Source organism: Candoia aspera, chromosome 1 (genome assembly GCF_035149785.1).
Source record: "Candoia aspera isolate rCanAsp1 chromosome 1, rCanAsp1.hap2, whole genome shotgun sequence".
NCBI classification, from domain to species: Eukaryota; Metazoa; Chordata; class Lepidosauria; order Squamata; family Boidae; genus Candoia; species Candoia aspera.
Genome location: NC_086153.1, coordinates 173,216,113 through 173,233,216, shown reverse-complemented (window position 1 = coordinate 173,233,216; position 17,104 = coordinate 173,216,113). Strand labels below are relative to the sequence as shown.

The following is a 17,104-nucleotide window of genomic DNA, read 5'->3' as shown; positions in this document are numbered from 1 at the left end:
GATCAGAATCATGCAGGAAATGATTTTCCCTGTATACCCTATCAAAGTGAAAATTGGGCTTTGAACACACAGGATAGAAAGAGTATTCGATGCTTTTGAACTTTGGTGTTGGAGACCACCACAGGTAGCCAAGAACACAAACAAATAGATCATAGAACAAATCAATCCAGAGTTTTCAGTGAAGGCACATATGGCCATGCTGAAATTATCATATTTTGGACACATTATGCAAAGACCTGGTACTCTCGAGAAGCCTATAATGCTGGGAAGTCTGGAAGGAACAGAAAAAGATGACCAACAGAAAGACAGATGGACTCAATTACTGTAGTGATGGGTATATCATTGGAAGATCTGAAGGACCAGGCTGGGAACAGATCATCCAGGAAAAAATCTATTTATGTGTTTGTTAAGAGTCGACACCGACTTGATGGCACATAATCATTATCATCATCATCATTAAAGTACCTTTAAGGGGTCCTAATCTTGTTTTTTTCAACCTTTTCTAATACATCTTTTTGACAGAAATGAAGCAGACAATTTTATTTTAAACATAAGAAGTAATGAAACAAGATGGGAAGGACAAAAGAGTAGTAGAAAACTTTCTAGGCTGATAATAAGGACTGAGCTAGATTAAAAGCAAAAATTACTCATCAGAGCAGGAGCAACAGTAATTGAATTACACGATGAAAGGTTTGAAGTGCACAGGAGGGGGAAAAAATCTAAATGTATATCAACACACAAAATTATCTGTCAGAGTAGCTAAATAAACGGATGAAATATGAGTCTGAAACCCTGCTCCTTTTACTCTTTCCCCTCTTCTCCAGACAATTTGAGAATCTGTGGATAGCATCTCCAAGTCCATATTTGAAATGAGGTAGTTCAAAAAACATTAGAAATTTACACACTATCACCTGGGGAAACCGATTTTCTTATTTTAAGCTACATTCTATCCTGCACTTAGATTATTTAAGGAAGGTTGGGCAGAAGGTAAGATAGGATCTACCAGCAGATTTCTAGTAAACTGCAGTAGATAAAGGATTTGTAATTCCACATGATATTGTAATAGCAACAGTATTTTTTAATAACATCTATTTCAGACTTTTACAATAACATAAGCTTGGAATAAGCAGGAAATGGCCTTTTGTATGAAAGTAGTCTGTGCTCAGTTCACTTTTGGCACTGAAAATAAATTCCTAGATTCAAAGTATGCTTTGAGCATTCTGTTAGAAGTATGTATCTTTTGTATGGGAAGTGTTTTTTGGAGTTTTACAAAAAATTTAGGAGGATCAAAGAAGCCTGAAGTCCATTCATACTCAGCAGGTAAGTTACTATGACAGTGTGGAGTTGGGACTATCACAAATCATTTCCACATAACGCAGTGCTGTATTTACTCATTACTTCAAGCATTTTCTGTAAATGCACTTCACACATTCAAATCAGTTCACAAATATCATCACTGAATTTTTGGCAATTGCAATTGTAAAGTAGACTTCTATTATGGCATCTACTTATAGAGAGATCTGCCTGAAAGAAAAATCAGTATCCTTCTTGTTTGCAGGTTACCCTACTTACCACTTTGATTTGTGAGATTCTTATCAAATATCTCAGCTTATTTTTCCCATAGACACTTTATATTAACACAGAATTTACTCATTTTAAAGGCAAAAAGAAACCAACTCATCTTGTACTTTGTTCTGGTTTTCAAGAACATCAGTTAATAAATAATTATTAATAGGTTAAAAACCGTAAGTTAGCAAGTTACCTGTTCTTTAAATTATCATTCAGGAAAGGCTTGAAAAAATTTCAAGAATGCTCATTAATATACATGTTGAGAAAAACTGAACTGAGAATCTCCATCTCTCTCTCTCTAAATACTGATAGCTAGCGTCTGGACATACTCAAGCTACTCACCTGCTGTAGATCTGCCAGAGAATATAGATGGATCTGCTGAAGAAGATACTCTCTGGGAAAAATTCTGAGAAAGAAAGAAAGAAAGAAAGGAAGGAAGGAAGGAAGGAAGGAAGGAAGGAAGGAAGGAAGGAAGGAAGGAAGGAAGGAAGGAAGGAAGGAAGGAAGGAAAAATGATAAATGCAAGCAGCAAAATATTCTTTGGAAATTTCCTAAAGGATAAAAAGGGTATCATGCACCCTCATGGTTAATAGATTCTAGTTGTACACTCTGTTCCAGAGAGTGGAACAAAAGGCTTGGCCCATGTGCGTTTGCAGAAAGAAAAAAAACTATATTCAGAAAACAGGTGAACATTTCTAGTAGATCACCATTCAATTCAATTTTAGGGTTGGATCCAAGACTCCAGAAATATCATGCCCATTCCAAATTTGCCTAGGGGTAATCTATTCTGATTCATTCCCAAATCTCTGCAGGATTCTCTACAGGAGCCAAGACTGCATGAAACCTCCACCGTAGATGGATATATACAACAATTCACATATATTACTCCTATTAATTCTTGTAACGCTTAAAATGGAAAACATTAGCCCTTTGTTACAAATAGAGTTGGGTAACAAATAAGGATGTTAGCTTTCCAAAAGGTGGCAGACTTCACATCAAGCACATCAATAACTCCTGACTCTCCAATCATATAACTTCATATCCAGGAACTTGCAGAAACTCACATATGCAGCATGACTAGGTAAGTTGTTTTACTGCAGACAAGACAGGAGCCATATATAACCCAGCATACCTGCTTACTTCAGACCACAGAAACCAAGTCCTATAGATCTGTCTGTGCCAGGCTTTGCATGCTGGGTGTTTTCTCCCATCTTTTCAAGTCAATGGAAATGTGAACTTTCTTTTCCTGGCCTTGAGATACCTGATGCCAGGTATATGCTATTTTTATCTAACATGAGCACCAATGATTCCCACTTTGTCACCCTCAGCTTGTATAGAAGGTCATCCATTAAGTTCACTTCTGAGTTGAGCCAGCAACTTGCACTTTTTAAAGGCACTCCTGAATACTAGGTTACTATTTCTGGGTGTGCCACTACTTGGTGGAAGAAATAGGCTTCAAATATATAGAAATACACTTGAGATGTACAGTAGTTATATAATAATTATATTTAGGTATGGTGAGTTCAACCACCACCACATCAATCATTTTTTATCTTTAAATGTAAGTATTATGATCATAATCTGAAGCTATGTACCTTATTTCTGCCAATGTAATATACTTTAAATATTATTCAAATAAAGAATTAGCAAAAATGCATGAAAACACACAAAATATGTACTGGGCAAAAACGTGATTTGCGTCTTGTAAGAAATGGAAGATACTGATATTCCAACATTACCTCAATTTAATTCCAAATGAAAGCACTCTTAAGGATTGCATGTGGCAAACACACTTAAGCACATTATCAGCAAAAGAGTTACAGTATGAAAAATATACTTATTTCCATTACCATGGAAACTAAGTTAGAGGAAAAGCTTTTTTAAAAACTAAAGCTACTCAATTTTGTTGGGTGGTTTTATGGAACCTCTCTTTATTGTGGAAATGTGCCGTGTTCATTTTGATGGAAGTAAACAGCAGAATGCAGCTGATGATGGCACTCCAAGTGCATTAAGAAGTTTCCCTCATCACACTCAGAGAGAGCAAAGGACCCTCAGGGCCATGAAGATCATATGCCTAATGGATGGAACCAGCTGAATTGCATCCTGGGGCTGAGTGCTTCAAAAGTAGTATTGTGAACAAATCCCAAGGCTGGCCCAAGGTTAGTTTAAACAGGACAAATTTAGCCAAATTTTACTGTGCATAAAAGAGCACCAGAAAATATTATCATTTATACAGGTGAATAAACATCCAGTCCAACTGAGTCCTGCAAATTAAAAATTAACCATAAAACAAACCCATATTAAAACAGTACCAATAAAGCAGTTATAGAAAAGGAATGAGCTCCCAAATCTGTGGCATTACCCATGGAAACTAATTCCAAACCTTAGGGGTCACTCACTTAACAAATACTGGCATTATTTAAAGATTCCCATCCCCCAGGTTTAAAAAAGAGAGTTATAGTATATATATGAAGAAAGAGGGCTGACCCAAATATCTTAAATTCAGACCATAAAGGACTTTACACAAAAACATCTATGCCTTAAATTTAACCTGAAACAGATTAACAACCACGTAACTCACATAAAACACATGCTACTGAAGCAAGTACTGGATCCAAATTTTCCATCAGTAACAACTTGCACCTAGCCTTTAAGGACAGTCCCAAATAGAGCATGTTAGAGTATTTTAATCAAGAGGTTACCATGCCCTTCTTTTCTAGGAATGGGTGGTGTTGATAAACCATCCGAAGCCCTTAGAATTGCCCTCAGCCAGAAACTCAGTCTGGTCATCCAAGAGGAGAGTGAGGCAAGGAAAGGAGAGCAGTGTCTATCAAGAGCAAACAGAGGGATGGATGAGGAGACCTGTTAATATGTTTTCTACTACAGATTAAGGTTACTATGGTAACTAATCATTTTGGCTGGGTGAAGAGGTTGAATTTAATTGTCCCCTTTTCATGTGTTAATGGTTGCATTGCCTAAAGGGAGGAACTTGCCTGAACTTGTTTTAGTTTCAGTTTCCCTTCTGTGTAGGCTTGCAGAGAAAATGCAGCTGAGAGAAATCTCTCCTCTCAGCAAACAGCCTTTAAATATGTTTGTTTTCTGTAAATAAAATTATTTTTATAGAAATGCCTGGTGTGTGACTTTTCTGATCTCTCCTGGGCCAAAGGCTTTCTAGAACTCTGCCAACAAGACCAGTCCCAAGTGCCTTCCTTCACTGGCCCTTCGGACTTTTTTTCTCTCCCTCTTTCTGCATCTTACAGCAGACCCAGGTTCCCCAAACTTTCTAAAGGGAGCTTTCTAAATCATTATAATCAGAAGCTTCTAAAAGTCCTATAACTGCCATTAAGAACAAGTAATTCTGTTTTCATACACAAAAAAGTTAATTATTTACCCTCACCACTGTTAATTTACTCCAGATAAAGATCCAACAAGGAGATTGCTCCATCTGGTAAAGATGGAAAAGGAAAAAAAGGAACTAGATGCTGCCTACAATTTGATGGCAACCCTCTCCAAATGACTATTCTCTGTAGTTCATATGATTTCTAAAATGTAACTGAAAGAAAGCACTTAAAGTTTTGCATTTACTGCATTTTTCAACAGAAAGCAATCCATATGAAAATAATTCCATAAAGAATTAAAATGTGAACACTTCTACAAAGCAGTGTTCCATCTCAAATTCATTTCAGTTGTTATTTTTATTAGACACTTTAAAGAAAATATGTAACGTGTTTAAAAAGAAACATAAAAAGAATAAAATAAAAAATACAAGAATAAAATACAAATGAGTAAACCAGGGATTTAGAAATATCATGGACATAGTAGCTTCCTAATATATGATTAATTAGTTGTAAATAATTGAGTAGATTATATATATATATATATGTGTATGTGTATGTGTATATGTACATGTACATGTATATATATGTATCTCTTGAAAAGACTAAGAATCACTATTAAACTTTAAGCTAAAAGTGAGTATTAATATTATGTTCATGTTCAGCAATCCGAAAATCTGTTTTGGTAGTTTTTTGTAGATGTGAACATAGAAAAGTTTTATTTAAAATGAATTATTTCAAAGAATTGGCTAGGTCTAAGCAGCTTGGTTTTTGTTGCTTTTCTTCCAAAAAAGTATTCTGTGGTTCTGGTTTATTCTTCAAGATCTTGAGAAACTTTTTATTAGATGGGACTGTGGGATATAAATTGTCAAAAAATAAACAAAAGAAACGAAGGAAAAGAAAGAAGATGATGGAGCCACTTCTCTATGAACCACTTAAAAAAGGAGAGCAAATAAGCCATCTGTTTCTCAGTTGGAACCTTTTGATCTGAGAGGGTCTGGAGGGATTTGGGCTACAAGGCGCTCCTCATGTTTTTTCATTTCTTTGCTGATGGAATTAGTTTGAAGCATAACCTCCAAGACATTTCATCCATCCTCACCTTTTACCTTTATCAGGTATGCATCTGCACAAACAAAAAGTGATCGCCACCATTCTACTGCAAACAAAACTTATAAAGGGGGGTCTACTTCTGAGGCAAAGTGTTGGGGGTGTAGCTATATTCTTTTGTTAGCAATATATATCTGCAGGCCATTAACAGCTAGTTTGTCATCAGATTGTTATAATTTTTCCCTTGAATTAAATAATCTGATAGCTAGACCAAAATGACTGCAAGCAGATATTCATATTGGAATTCATTTAAATCAAGGGGGGACCGGGATGCATAAATCAAATGTTCTTCTATAAATGAAACATATTAAAAACACAGTAAAATCTGACTGCTTAAGAGCAGTTTGACAAAACATTACTTTCATAAAGTTACAAATAGGAAATAACAACTTGTAGCAATTTACATATACAAGATAATCTTTATTAAAGGATACAGTAGTTGAACCATAAGCCAAAAGATAAATTTAAGTCTAGACCTTTTAAAAAATGATAGATGTGTAGAAAAATTGTGAGAGCTGACCTGACAACTGAAACAAAGCCATCCAAATATCTCCCTGCAATTTACTTACTACTTATAAATGGAAAAAAGACCAGGATTTTTCTGATAGTGTCAATAATTTTAATCCAGAAATAATGAAGAAGGCAGACTTTCCCAGTAAAAAAACTTAAAAATAATAATTTTCTACTTTAGTTTGCATCAACAATTTTACTAATGCTATACTGATAAATAATAGACATCTCCAGGCACAAGGCCCTGGAAGACACAGTGTTTGTGGGTTGTTGTTTTTTCAATTTTGTTATATTCATTTTAATTTTCCAATTATTTCAGAGAAGTTGAAATACATTGTTCCTGTCTTGATTCAATAAAAATGTTTTAATTCTCTGATTTCTTCTTTCCCCCATTTGCTGCCCTACAAATAAACTTGGCTAAAATTCCCATCATCCTGGGGACGGTTGATGGGAACTATATTTCATACACATCTGGAGATTGCCAGTTTGGGATAAACTGTGTTAAAGATAAGATGGCTGTATCAATACAGAAACATTGTACAAAACCATAAAGTGTCTTGTTGCTTTGGATAATTTGTGAACTCCACTATTTCACAAATAGTAAAGTTAAGATGTGGGTTATAGCTTAATATTATTGTCACCTCATCACTAAAGCTTATTCAATAAGCTATGATTAAAATAAAACATGGTTTGGATGATGGGTGAGCTTGATTTGATTTATTTTGTTATAGAACTATTTCCACATATTTCTTTTTAACAAGGGTTTTAATATAATAATCTGAATATTTCACATTCTTTCATATTTAAAATCAGAATTTACTTAATTAGAAACATTTATTAGCAAACTTGCTTTGTTCATACCTGAAAATGATTTTTTGAAGAAAATGTAAAAAAATGCAAAAAAAATTTAGGTTGCCAACCTTTCCATGTATTTCAACAAGGAGCTGGTTATTGTTTTTGGCAGATGCAGTTTTAAGATTACTTCAAGCATATATTAAAGTGATAAATATATGTTAACTATAACTAGAGCCAGTTTTTCAGGCAATGCTTTCTGAATGTGAAAACAAATTTGAAACTCAGTACAATTTTTACAGGCAGTATACAGTAGAAAAATGGAATATTGTTTTATTATTTATTTTAACAATAATTTTCATGCCCAATGTATTTGAATGGCTTTTCTCAAATTGTATTTGCTACTAGAAATGCAGTAGTTTAAGAAGGTTTTTTAAGAACATTTTTAATACAGGCAGTCCTTGCTTAACAACCACTTGTTCATGTCATGAGTACTGATGGCGAGCAGGAGGGGGCCTCGATCCAGGATGGAAAATGCATGCGTAGTACTGAGGAATTAAGCAGCCATTCACAGATCAGACCCACCTTAACTTTTGGGGTTTATCTGTCTGGGTTTTTCCCACGCTTCTTCAGTTTGTTAGGATTCTGTTAATGTAGCAGTAATAAACACTAGAGACCTACTCCTCGTCTCAGCGTGATTTCTGAGTGTTAGGACAGTTCAGCAACTGTTCAAAGTTATGATGGCACTGAATAAGTGGGACTTATGACCCATCCTCGTAGTTGAGGCCATCACAGTGTCCCCGCAGTCGTGTGATCATGATCTGGGCAGCACGATTGGCATTTGCAACCTTCCCTGCTGGCTTTCCACAAGCAGAGTCAATGGGAAAGCTGTCAGGAGGACACAAGTTGTGGTCACATGACAACTCGCTTAACGACCATGCTGTATTCGCTGAACAACCACAGCTGGAACTGCCAGAACTGCTATCGTAAGTCACCACGACCACATGATTTTCTGCTTAGTGATGGAGTTCCCAGTCCCTATTACCATTGTTAACCGAGGACTACCTGTAGATTTGCTACCCTTATTTATCAGCCGACCGCTTTTTTCTTTGCACTATTGACTGGAAGTGAAATTGCAACTATTTAAAAGCAAAAGGTTTACGGCTCTAATGAAAATGATCAGTAAAGCTGAGGCGCTTTTTAAAAATACCTTTTAAAATGTTTAAAAGCATTTAACCTTTTCAAGTGTTTCTTCCTCTCTGTCATGATAGCTGCAGAAAACCTTTTCAAACACAGAAAGTTTTTGATTCAGTTGTTAAATGAATTGCTAGACACTGCTGTGATTGTGGCCTTCTGCTACAACTAAAAACCTTCTCCAGGGTTGGAGAAGGAAATTTATTTTGATTTATGTTGAAAATAACTGCCATCTCATTTTGTATGAAATATTGTATCATTGCTGAATAATCTTTGATAAAGCGAAAGGAACTCTCTGCAGTCTACTGAGATCCAGTGAGCTGCACATAATCCATTTTATAAATTACTCCTCCTCCCCTGAAAAATAGTTTATAAAGGATGCTGCATTTGATTAAAGATCCTTTAAAATCTTGTTTCAGTCTCAAGAAGCATCCTGTAGATGACTTTTTGATAAACAAACAAACAAACCTTTCTCTGGTAATTTAAACATTTCAATTTAGTAAATGCTGGAAGATTTAGCTGTAGATTTTAATGTTGTGAGAGCACAAACCATGGAATGACTGGCAGATTGCTTTGGGCTTTGGGCTCCTGCCACATATTACCTTGCACGGAAGAGCACTGGACATTACCTAGGTAGGAGGAGTTGGAGGCCTGCTTCTTCGGCCTAGCTCCCCAGCAGTATTGAATTCCTGAATGGACATGAACGACTGAGGCACGGAAATCCACAGGAACAAACCTTGTGTAGATTTCATCAGACCTGGAGCCCTGGTGGCAGTGGACAGAGCTGGAGATGTTTCTATATGGGTGACATTTTATATGACAGATGGAATTCATGGGATAATTGCTGCAACCTCTTGAGACTGAAACAATATTTTAAAGGGTCTTTAATCAAATGCAGCATCCTTTATAATCTATTTTACTCTCACAGCCTACATATTAGGTGACAGAAATCTGTCTTGGCATATATATGTATAATTTATGTAGTACATTTATATTATTATATTCCATTTTTCCTCAAACAATTCAAAGCAACAACTTCCATGAGAATTTCTCTTGATAGTCTGTGAAATTCAAAACCAATTCTCCACAAATTAATATGCAGGCTGACAGAGCTCTCTATAGATCTGTCAGCTATATATCAACTGATATTTTTATATATACGCATATATTTGCACACACAAATAAAATTCCAAAAACCAGAAGTTTTAGCACACAGCAGGGCATCCATTTTGCCATGCTTTTGGAAATACCTTGCATGTTTTAAAACACAAGCATGGATGAAAAGCTACAGCTAACTCTTTGCTTTTTCTTATAAGAAAGGCTGTCCATACCATAAAAATAACAGAGTACCATCAAGATTAATCACCCTATTCTCAGTCCTCTTTGCCACACACTGTTCATAGTATGCTACAGTTTGCTTTATGAAATTCTAACATAATGACAATGTTTTCAGAATTGCTAGAAATTCACATACCTGACTTAAGAACAAGCAGCAAAAAAGTAAAGAATTTCAAGGAAAGTTAGCTTACTTCCTCACCAATGGTAAACAAATTTCAATTTGAAAACCATGAAATGGTAAATAATATGGTTGATAATTGCTAGGTGTTGTTTTGTTTGCAGAACATAAACTAAAGTAGTACAAAAAACCCTAGGATGGATGGACAGACAGGCAGAGACACATGCCACCAGGAAGGCGGGGGAGAAAAGAAACTGTGAATATCGTTTGTCTGGGGACCACGGTGTGAAAGAAAGAGATGTAGATCCAGTGGCACTCATGCTGATTAAGTTATGAGATTCAACCCAGGTATAACAACACAGATGGGTTTTTAAGTCCAAGGCTAGTTACAGCTTATCTGAGTATAAGAGAGAAATTTAAACTTTGTACTGTTGCTCAAACATAAGCCTTTTATAGATGTTATTTAATCTATAACAAGATTGTTTTCATCTTCACTGTTACCTCCCCATCACCTTCTACAGGTACACACCCCCACGTTCAACTCTTTTCTCACCCCCAACGATAAGCTTAATGTAACTTTTTACAAAGTTTGATAATGATTTAACATTTTAGCTCTCTGTACTCTTCCTCTATATCCTAACTTTATCCTCTCCATTTTCTACACCATGCCCACTCAACTGCTTCTTTAGTCTCTAATCCTCCTTTGTTTCTGTCTTTTGTCACTTGCAATGGCTCTTATTTTCTCAGGTTTGCTTTTGTTCCTGCACTACCCTGAATGCCTCTTCACAGCTTCCTTGGTACCCTTTTCGATCACCTTTTTCCATCAGCCCTGGCTCTTCGTGCCTCTGCTGGTATCCTCGTCCCCCACCCTTTGCCCCGTGTCTTCGAGCCTGGTTGCTTTTCACTCTCTGCTTCCTTTGATCTCTTTTCTTCTGTCCTCTTCATTGACTTGCCTGGGCCCTCCCTGCCTCTTCATTTTAATCAAACATTCTTTTTTGCTTTGCTGTTAATCAAAAGCCTGTAATTTCTTTCTCTGATGCCTTTTCTGAACTGAATCTCCCATAAAGCATCCAGCCTTCAGTCTCATACTAATTGAAGGAGATATTATAGCCAGTATTACAAATGAAGGAAGTCTTTAAAAAGTAAATGGTACCTATAGATAGATAGGGAAGAGCAAGGTGACTCTTGTACAATATTAGTAAAATATCACATGTGCCTTCTTCAACTGCAGAGCTTTTCAACTTCCTTTTTTCTTACAGTCCCCAACAGAGACAAATGCAAATGATTTATAATAGGAATATGGCTATTAAGTTTAGGCACTTTAGTAACATTAGTGTCTTTATTGGTTTTTGACATTATTAATCATGACACTGACCAAGATTATCTCCTACACAGCCAAGATCATCTCCTTTTGATTAAATGGATGAAGATGCCAAGGCAACCCCCCCACCACCATGTTTTCATATTCTCCCCTTCTTCATCAAGACACAGAGTCATGGGGACATGGGTGGTGGTGGTGGTGGTGGTGGTAGTAGTGAAAGACTGAACTCTCCGTATTTTATGCTGCTCTCCCAACAGATCGCAGGCCAGAGAAAGCAAATGGGGAGTATTTGGGGCTCAGTAGTTTCTATAGGCCCACGGGACAAAGGAAATCCTATTCCCACCTCCCACATTTTCAGGGATTGGAAACTGTGTTCTGCCTAGAAGGGACATAAGTCATTATTTGAAAAACAAGCCTGGTTTCACTCCTACCTTTAGCTGAAGCCACTGTTAAAGTGATAGATGAGACAGTGACAGGGGAAATGAAGAAAAGTTTCTCCAAGCCCCAGAACTTTCACTATACTTTTTTTAGGGTGCCAAGAACAGCTGATTTTTTTTTGTTTCAATGATGACTGACTTAGATTTACCGCTGCTCTTCCAGCATTAATCACAATCATAAGAATCCTGGGCTCCATGTGCAACTTAAGTTTGCTTTTATGCAGGGACCTGAGTCTACTCTGGTGTTTCATTTTCAGTGTAGAAAGTTCTCAGGCAGCAGGACAGTGCTGAATTAGTTAGCATATTAACCTAACATTGAATAGGTCAGCTTTTCAAGTGCTGCAATTGTATCATCTATTACTACATAGTTGGAATGTGATGATATACAATTATACTTTGCTGCAAAAATTTTAAAATAAATTTATCCCATGGCACTAATTGCTTAGGCATTCTGTTCCTAATATCCCTAAGTGAAGGACTGATGAATCAGAGATTCCTTCAGGCAGTGAACCATCCAGTTGCACTGAAGGTATCCAGTTACCCTTCAGAGGCAGACATAATGGGCTACACTTTAATTGCTGGGTCATGGGAACCAGGGAAAGGAAGTGGAAGATGGCCAAGGAGGGGAAGATGGCCCCAAGGAAGCTTGTTCTTGACTGTTCCTCTGTCCTACCTCCTTCGCAGGTCTTCGGCTACTGCTGCTCTGCAGCTGAATAAATAGGCTCGGAGGGATTTCAGTTGCTGTCTCAGACGGGCCACACTTGCCAATGGCTCAACATGTTTGTACAATATAGGATTTTCTTGCTGGATGTCAATCAGGGGCTCTTCATAAACATATTCCAGGAACTCTTTGGCTTGCTTTGATACCTAAAAGGGGGAAATCCATTAAGCTTAGCTTCTAATAAAATCTGCTCACAGGCAATCGGTGTATCTCCCCCTCAGTGGTATTATACTAGTGTTATTTGTGTTATAAGAAGATATACTATAACCTTATTTATTTTAAAAAAGCATCCAAAAGAAGCTATAATGTAGATATAAGCTAAATTCTGGCATTAAACATTTCAAACAACCAAAATTCAGTTAGTGGAAAGTTCTAGAAATTATGCTAATTACACACAGATATTAAGTGAATCTACACATACCAGGGTCTGTAGAACATAATGTAAACTCACTGGCAAAGACTAGATAGAGCATGTAAGTAGCAAAAGGCTGCTGCCATATATAGTATTTTCTCTTGCCTGGTTATCTTGTTTCTACTTAATTTTGTCTCTGACTGGGAAACCTGTGTGAAATCTAAAAACCCGACACAGCAAATGATTAAGAAGGGTTGAAGGATAAACAAATACTTCTCCTCTCTGAATTCCCACTCACTTTCAGGAACAAATTGTGATGATGGTGGTGGGAGAACAGAGAACTTTTCAGCCATAAATGTATGTTTTTAAACAATGCATGCCTTCAACTCTGGTGAGGGCTGTTCTTTTAGTGTTAAGATGAATCCTTAATATCTTGTAGACATAGCTTCACCTGCTGACCTGTGCACAAAGGATAATATGCAGAATGATAGATATCTCCCTGTATTTCCTTACTTCTAAAAATGAGTTAGGGATTTTCAGCATTATTTTAGGCTTGTATTTCAATAATATAGGGAAATATTGCAGTATTGTCTGATGCAGTAAGAGAGATTTTTTTTTCTCTTTGAAACCAAAAGCACTGTAGTTATTTTGTTTAATATGTTAACCCATTTCCTTTATATTCTAAGACATGATTCTTCACGATTATGCTCCAGAGTCAGTCTACAATATTTTTCACAGCTGGAAGATGGTGAAACACTGACCATTCAAACAACAGTTCAGTAAAATCTACCATTACAAAGGCAATTCTGATTTTTTTTCTTTTGCATTAACACTACTGTGTAATAGCAACAAGAATTCAGTGGAATTTGTTACTTTTGATAGTTTTGGAGCCATTTTCTTTCTTTTTTGTCCTTTTTGGATGCACGTATTAAAGTGGAAGATCTTGCCAAAACCTGTAAGGTATTCAAGAACACCAACATCTCTTCGCTTAATATCTCCTGTTCCCCTTTCTTTGTAATATTAAATGGTAGTTGTTTTTCCTTTTTACCCATACATATATTTATTCATTTATTTACTATACTTTTATATCACCATATCTAATCCAAAAAGCTGAAACTATAATATAGGAATAATCATACTAACCTATGATGAATGCTTTAAAGTAGAAGCCAGAACCATGGCTTGAAGCCAATTCTGATTCAGAGACAAATTCTGTATTTGTTTGTTAGATTTATATCCCACCTTTCATTCAGGAGCTCAAGATGATGCACATAGTTCTCTCTCCTTTTTTTCCCCACAAGAACAATCTGTCATGTAGGTTGGGCTAAGAGTGCATGACCGGCTCAAAACCACGTAGTGAGCAACTACAGTTCTATGGACTAGAACCAGGCTCTCCCCACTCCTAATCCAACACACTGGCTCTCTTACACAATGTTAACAGAAGACTTTGCTTGCTTCAAAGTGAATCTTAAAACAATTATGATATCACAAATCAGGTAATGGAAGAGAGACTTGCTACTTCTAAGGAAGGAGAATCAAGAGAATGTGAGGTGCTCTGGACTCTTGCTGGCATCATGGACATCTGCAATACTTAACTGACTGCAAAGGATACAGTCCAAAGGAATGGTCTTAGGAGGATGTCACAGAAGTTCATGTCCCTCATCTGGTTGCCCAGTTCCATCACCAGTACCCAGATAAACTATTTTTATTGAGTTTGGCTATAGTAATAGAAATTTGCATGTGTGATTGTGCTGTCCCTCCTCCTCCTCCTATTTCAGTGAATTAGGGAGGCATCTGCCTGAACTACTTCTGAAAGATATCTCATTGGTCTGGACTTTAAAAATGCTTCAGCTCCTTTCATCTAGGTAATGGTTCCTGTATATCTCCGTCAATCTCTTCCTTACTCTCTACAGGTGGGAAGGCCAATGAATGGTTTGGGCTTTTCTACTTCACCCCCAAACTCAGTGCTCAGACTGGCAAGAGGTGTCCAGTTTCCTGCCTGCTGTCCTTTGCACAATTTTTCAGGGCCCTCTTGGGCACAATGGTTTGGCTGGCCACACATAAACAAAGGTTTTATTGCTGCTGTTGGATCTTCTCAGGTTCAGATAACCAACCACGACTATGGCCCAGCTGTGTGGATACTTCAGTAGTTGCATGGGATGCACACTGATGGGGACCCTAACATTTGTTGATGTGGGCAACTGAGGCTTTCTCCTGGGGGCTGTGAAGACCTGTTGAGCCTTGTGCACTTTGAGGCACCCACTTACCCACGTGCAGAATTGTATTAGCTCTTGTATTTTGCCTGGGCTTTCAACTTAGCCAATCATCAAGACATTATTTGAGAGATTCGTACTTATATTTGCTGCAGAGAAAACTGGAAGCTTCTTCTATTTCTTTTTATTCTTTCTCACTGCACTTTTGTTTTTTTTCCATTTTCTTCCTTCCCTTCTTTCTTTGTTCTCTCTATTTTGTATAGTCTGTATTAGTTTTTATGTTCTTTTAAAAACTTTTAATAAAAATTATTTTTAAAAAGAGACATTATCTAAGAGGCCTTCCTGGATTTGGCCCAGGAGTACTGCATCATTGCACATCAAGTCCTGAGCAATCAATTTGGACTCGGTGCCATGGAACATCTCTACTGGCATAGCTAGCATATTCTTTGATTTGCAGGATATTGGCCACTGCAACTGCTAATTCACTAGCTGGCCACAAAGCACCTGGTTCTCTTGAAGCAATGCTTCCATTTCTTCAGATTGAATGGCACTCATCTGAAGGAAAAGGGCTAGAGGCAAACTCTGGGGTACTTGGCAGGCAGGGTGCAGGCACAACCCGTGCTTTTGTGTGTAATGTTTTCTGAGGTGCTGGAGTCAAGCACACACTGGGAGTGTTCTTAGGTCGGAGGTTAGCAGCAAGGAGGTGAAGAACAGGGTGCAAAGGGAGTGTGCATGTGGGCAGTGCGAAGAGCCTGAGCCAATGAAACAGGAATGAAATTACTGGGCAGGAAAGCATGGGATGTACATTTGCATGCAGAGTTGCCAAAAGTCAAAGGAGAGATGTAAGCAAGGTTGAGAGGGCTGAAGCCAGAGAGTGTAGTATAGTCTTGGAATGGTGAAGGGCAAGCTGGACTTAGAGTCAGGAACAAGCCAAAATCAAGAGTGTAAAAGAAATGTAGACAGACATGGAGCCAGATGTGAAATTCCTTCCAGAAGCAGGGCACAATGGTGACTTTGTTTAAAACTCCCCCGGTTGGGCATGCACAGCTGCAGCTCCTTTTGTACACCCAGCACTGATGAGGAGGTGCCAGTCTGCCAGGTCCAGAAGAGGTTTGTTGCTTACCAAAAAGTCAATCTCTTCTGTAGGGCACAGAGACTTCATGCCGTGGCTAGGGTAGTCTCTCAAGCTGCCAGGGACCCATGTCAGTTGGGGATATATCATTGCTGGCAGAGGAGGGGCCTGGCAGCAGCACTTCTAGATTCCCCAGTACCATCTATGCCCCAGTCTGCTGAATCTCTGACCCTGCTCCTTCTGTCATATTATATCTCTTAATTATTGTCAGTAATATGCAACTAAAACACTAAGATCATTCAAAGAATCAGGACTTGGTAAATCCAAAGCTTGTCAGAGTAGTTATCCTCAAAAATCCTACAAGATGACTAAAAACAAATAAAACAAAAAAAGTACGAAATACACCAAGTCTAGTACAACAATTATTGCCTTTGATTCATTAAGTTTAAGCTCTCTATAAGGGGAGCAGACACCAGACCAGCAAACAGGATGATACATTAAACTAGTGTAGTATTATACATGAATTTTAGTCTGAGGGAACAAATGAAAATCAATGTCTAGCTATATCAACATTAAGAAATAAGATTCATCCTGTGGTATATTCACTGAGTCCTATATGTAGAAATATTGGAAAGAAAAATAAGATGGTCTAATTTCTGTCCGAAAGCAGCAGTGTGAATGAGAGGGAAATGCTAAAATCTGCTCAGTTTAATTCATTCTCTTTTTAAAAATTAAGCAGTACAAACATTTTCATTGATTTTTACAGTCACTGACATTTTAAACTAAGAAACATAGAAATAATCTTACTTCCAGAAGGGCATAATGTTCACTTCAAGCATGGCAGAACACCCATGTCTAATTTAGAGCAGATTACTCCACAGAAACAACATGGATCATGATATATCATTACTCCCAGAGGTATCGAGAGGAAAAGTCCCTTCAGTGGGACTTTTCCCCTCGATACCTCTGGGAGTCCCTCCGGTGGGAGGAGATGGGCGGTGACAAATTTGATAAATAAATAAATA

The 17,104-nt window shown here is 37.4% G+C and overlaps 1 protein-coding gene across 2 annotated transcripts in view; it reads right to left on the bottom strand.

Moving 5' to 3' along the window:
- PLEKHM3 (pleckstrin homology domain containing M3) overlaps positions 1 to 17,104 on the bottom strand; it is a 94,943-nt gene that overhangs the window by 23,604 nt on the left and 54,235 nt on the right. For both annotated transcript variants that reach the window (XM_063317934.1, XM_063317935.1), the window contains exons 5-6: positions 12,395 to 12,588; positions 1,912 to 1,975 (exon numbers count right to left, since the gene is read on the bottom strand). In XM_063317934.1, coding sequence (XP_063174004.1) covers positions 1,912 to 1,975; positions 12,395 to 12,588 — 258 coding nt within the window. The remainder of the gene's footprint in view (positions 1 to 1,911; positions 1,976 to 12,394; positions 12,589 to 17,104) is intronic.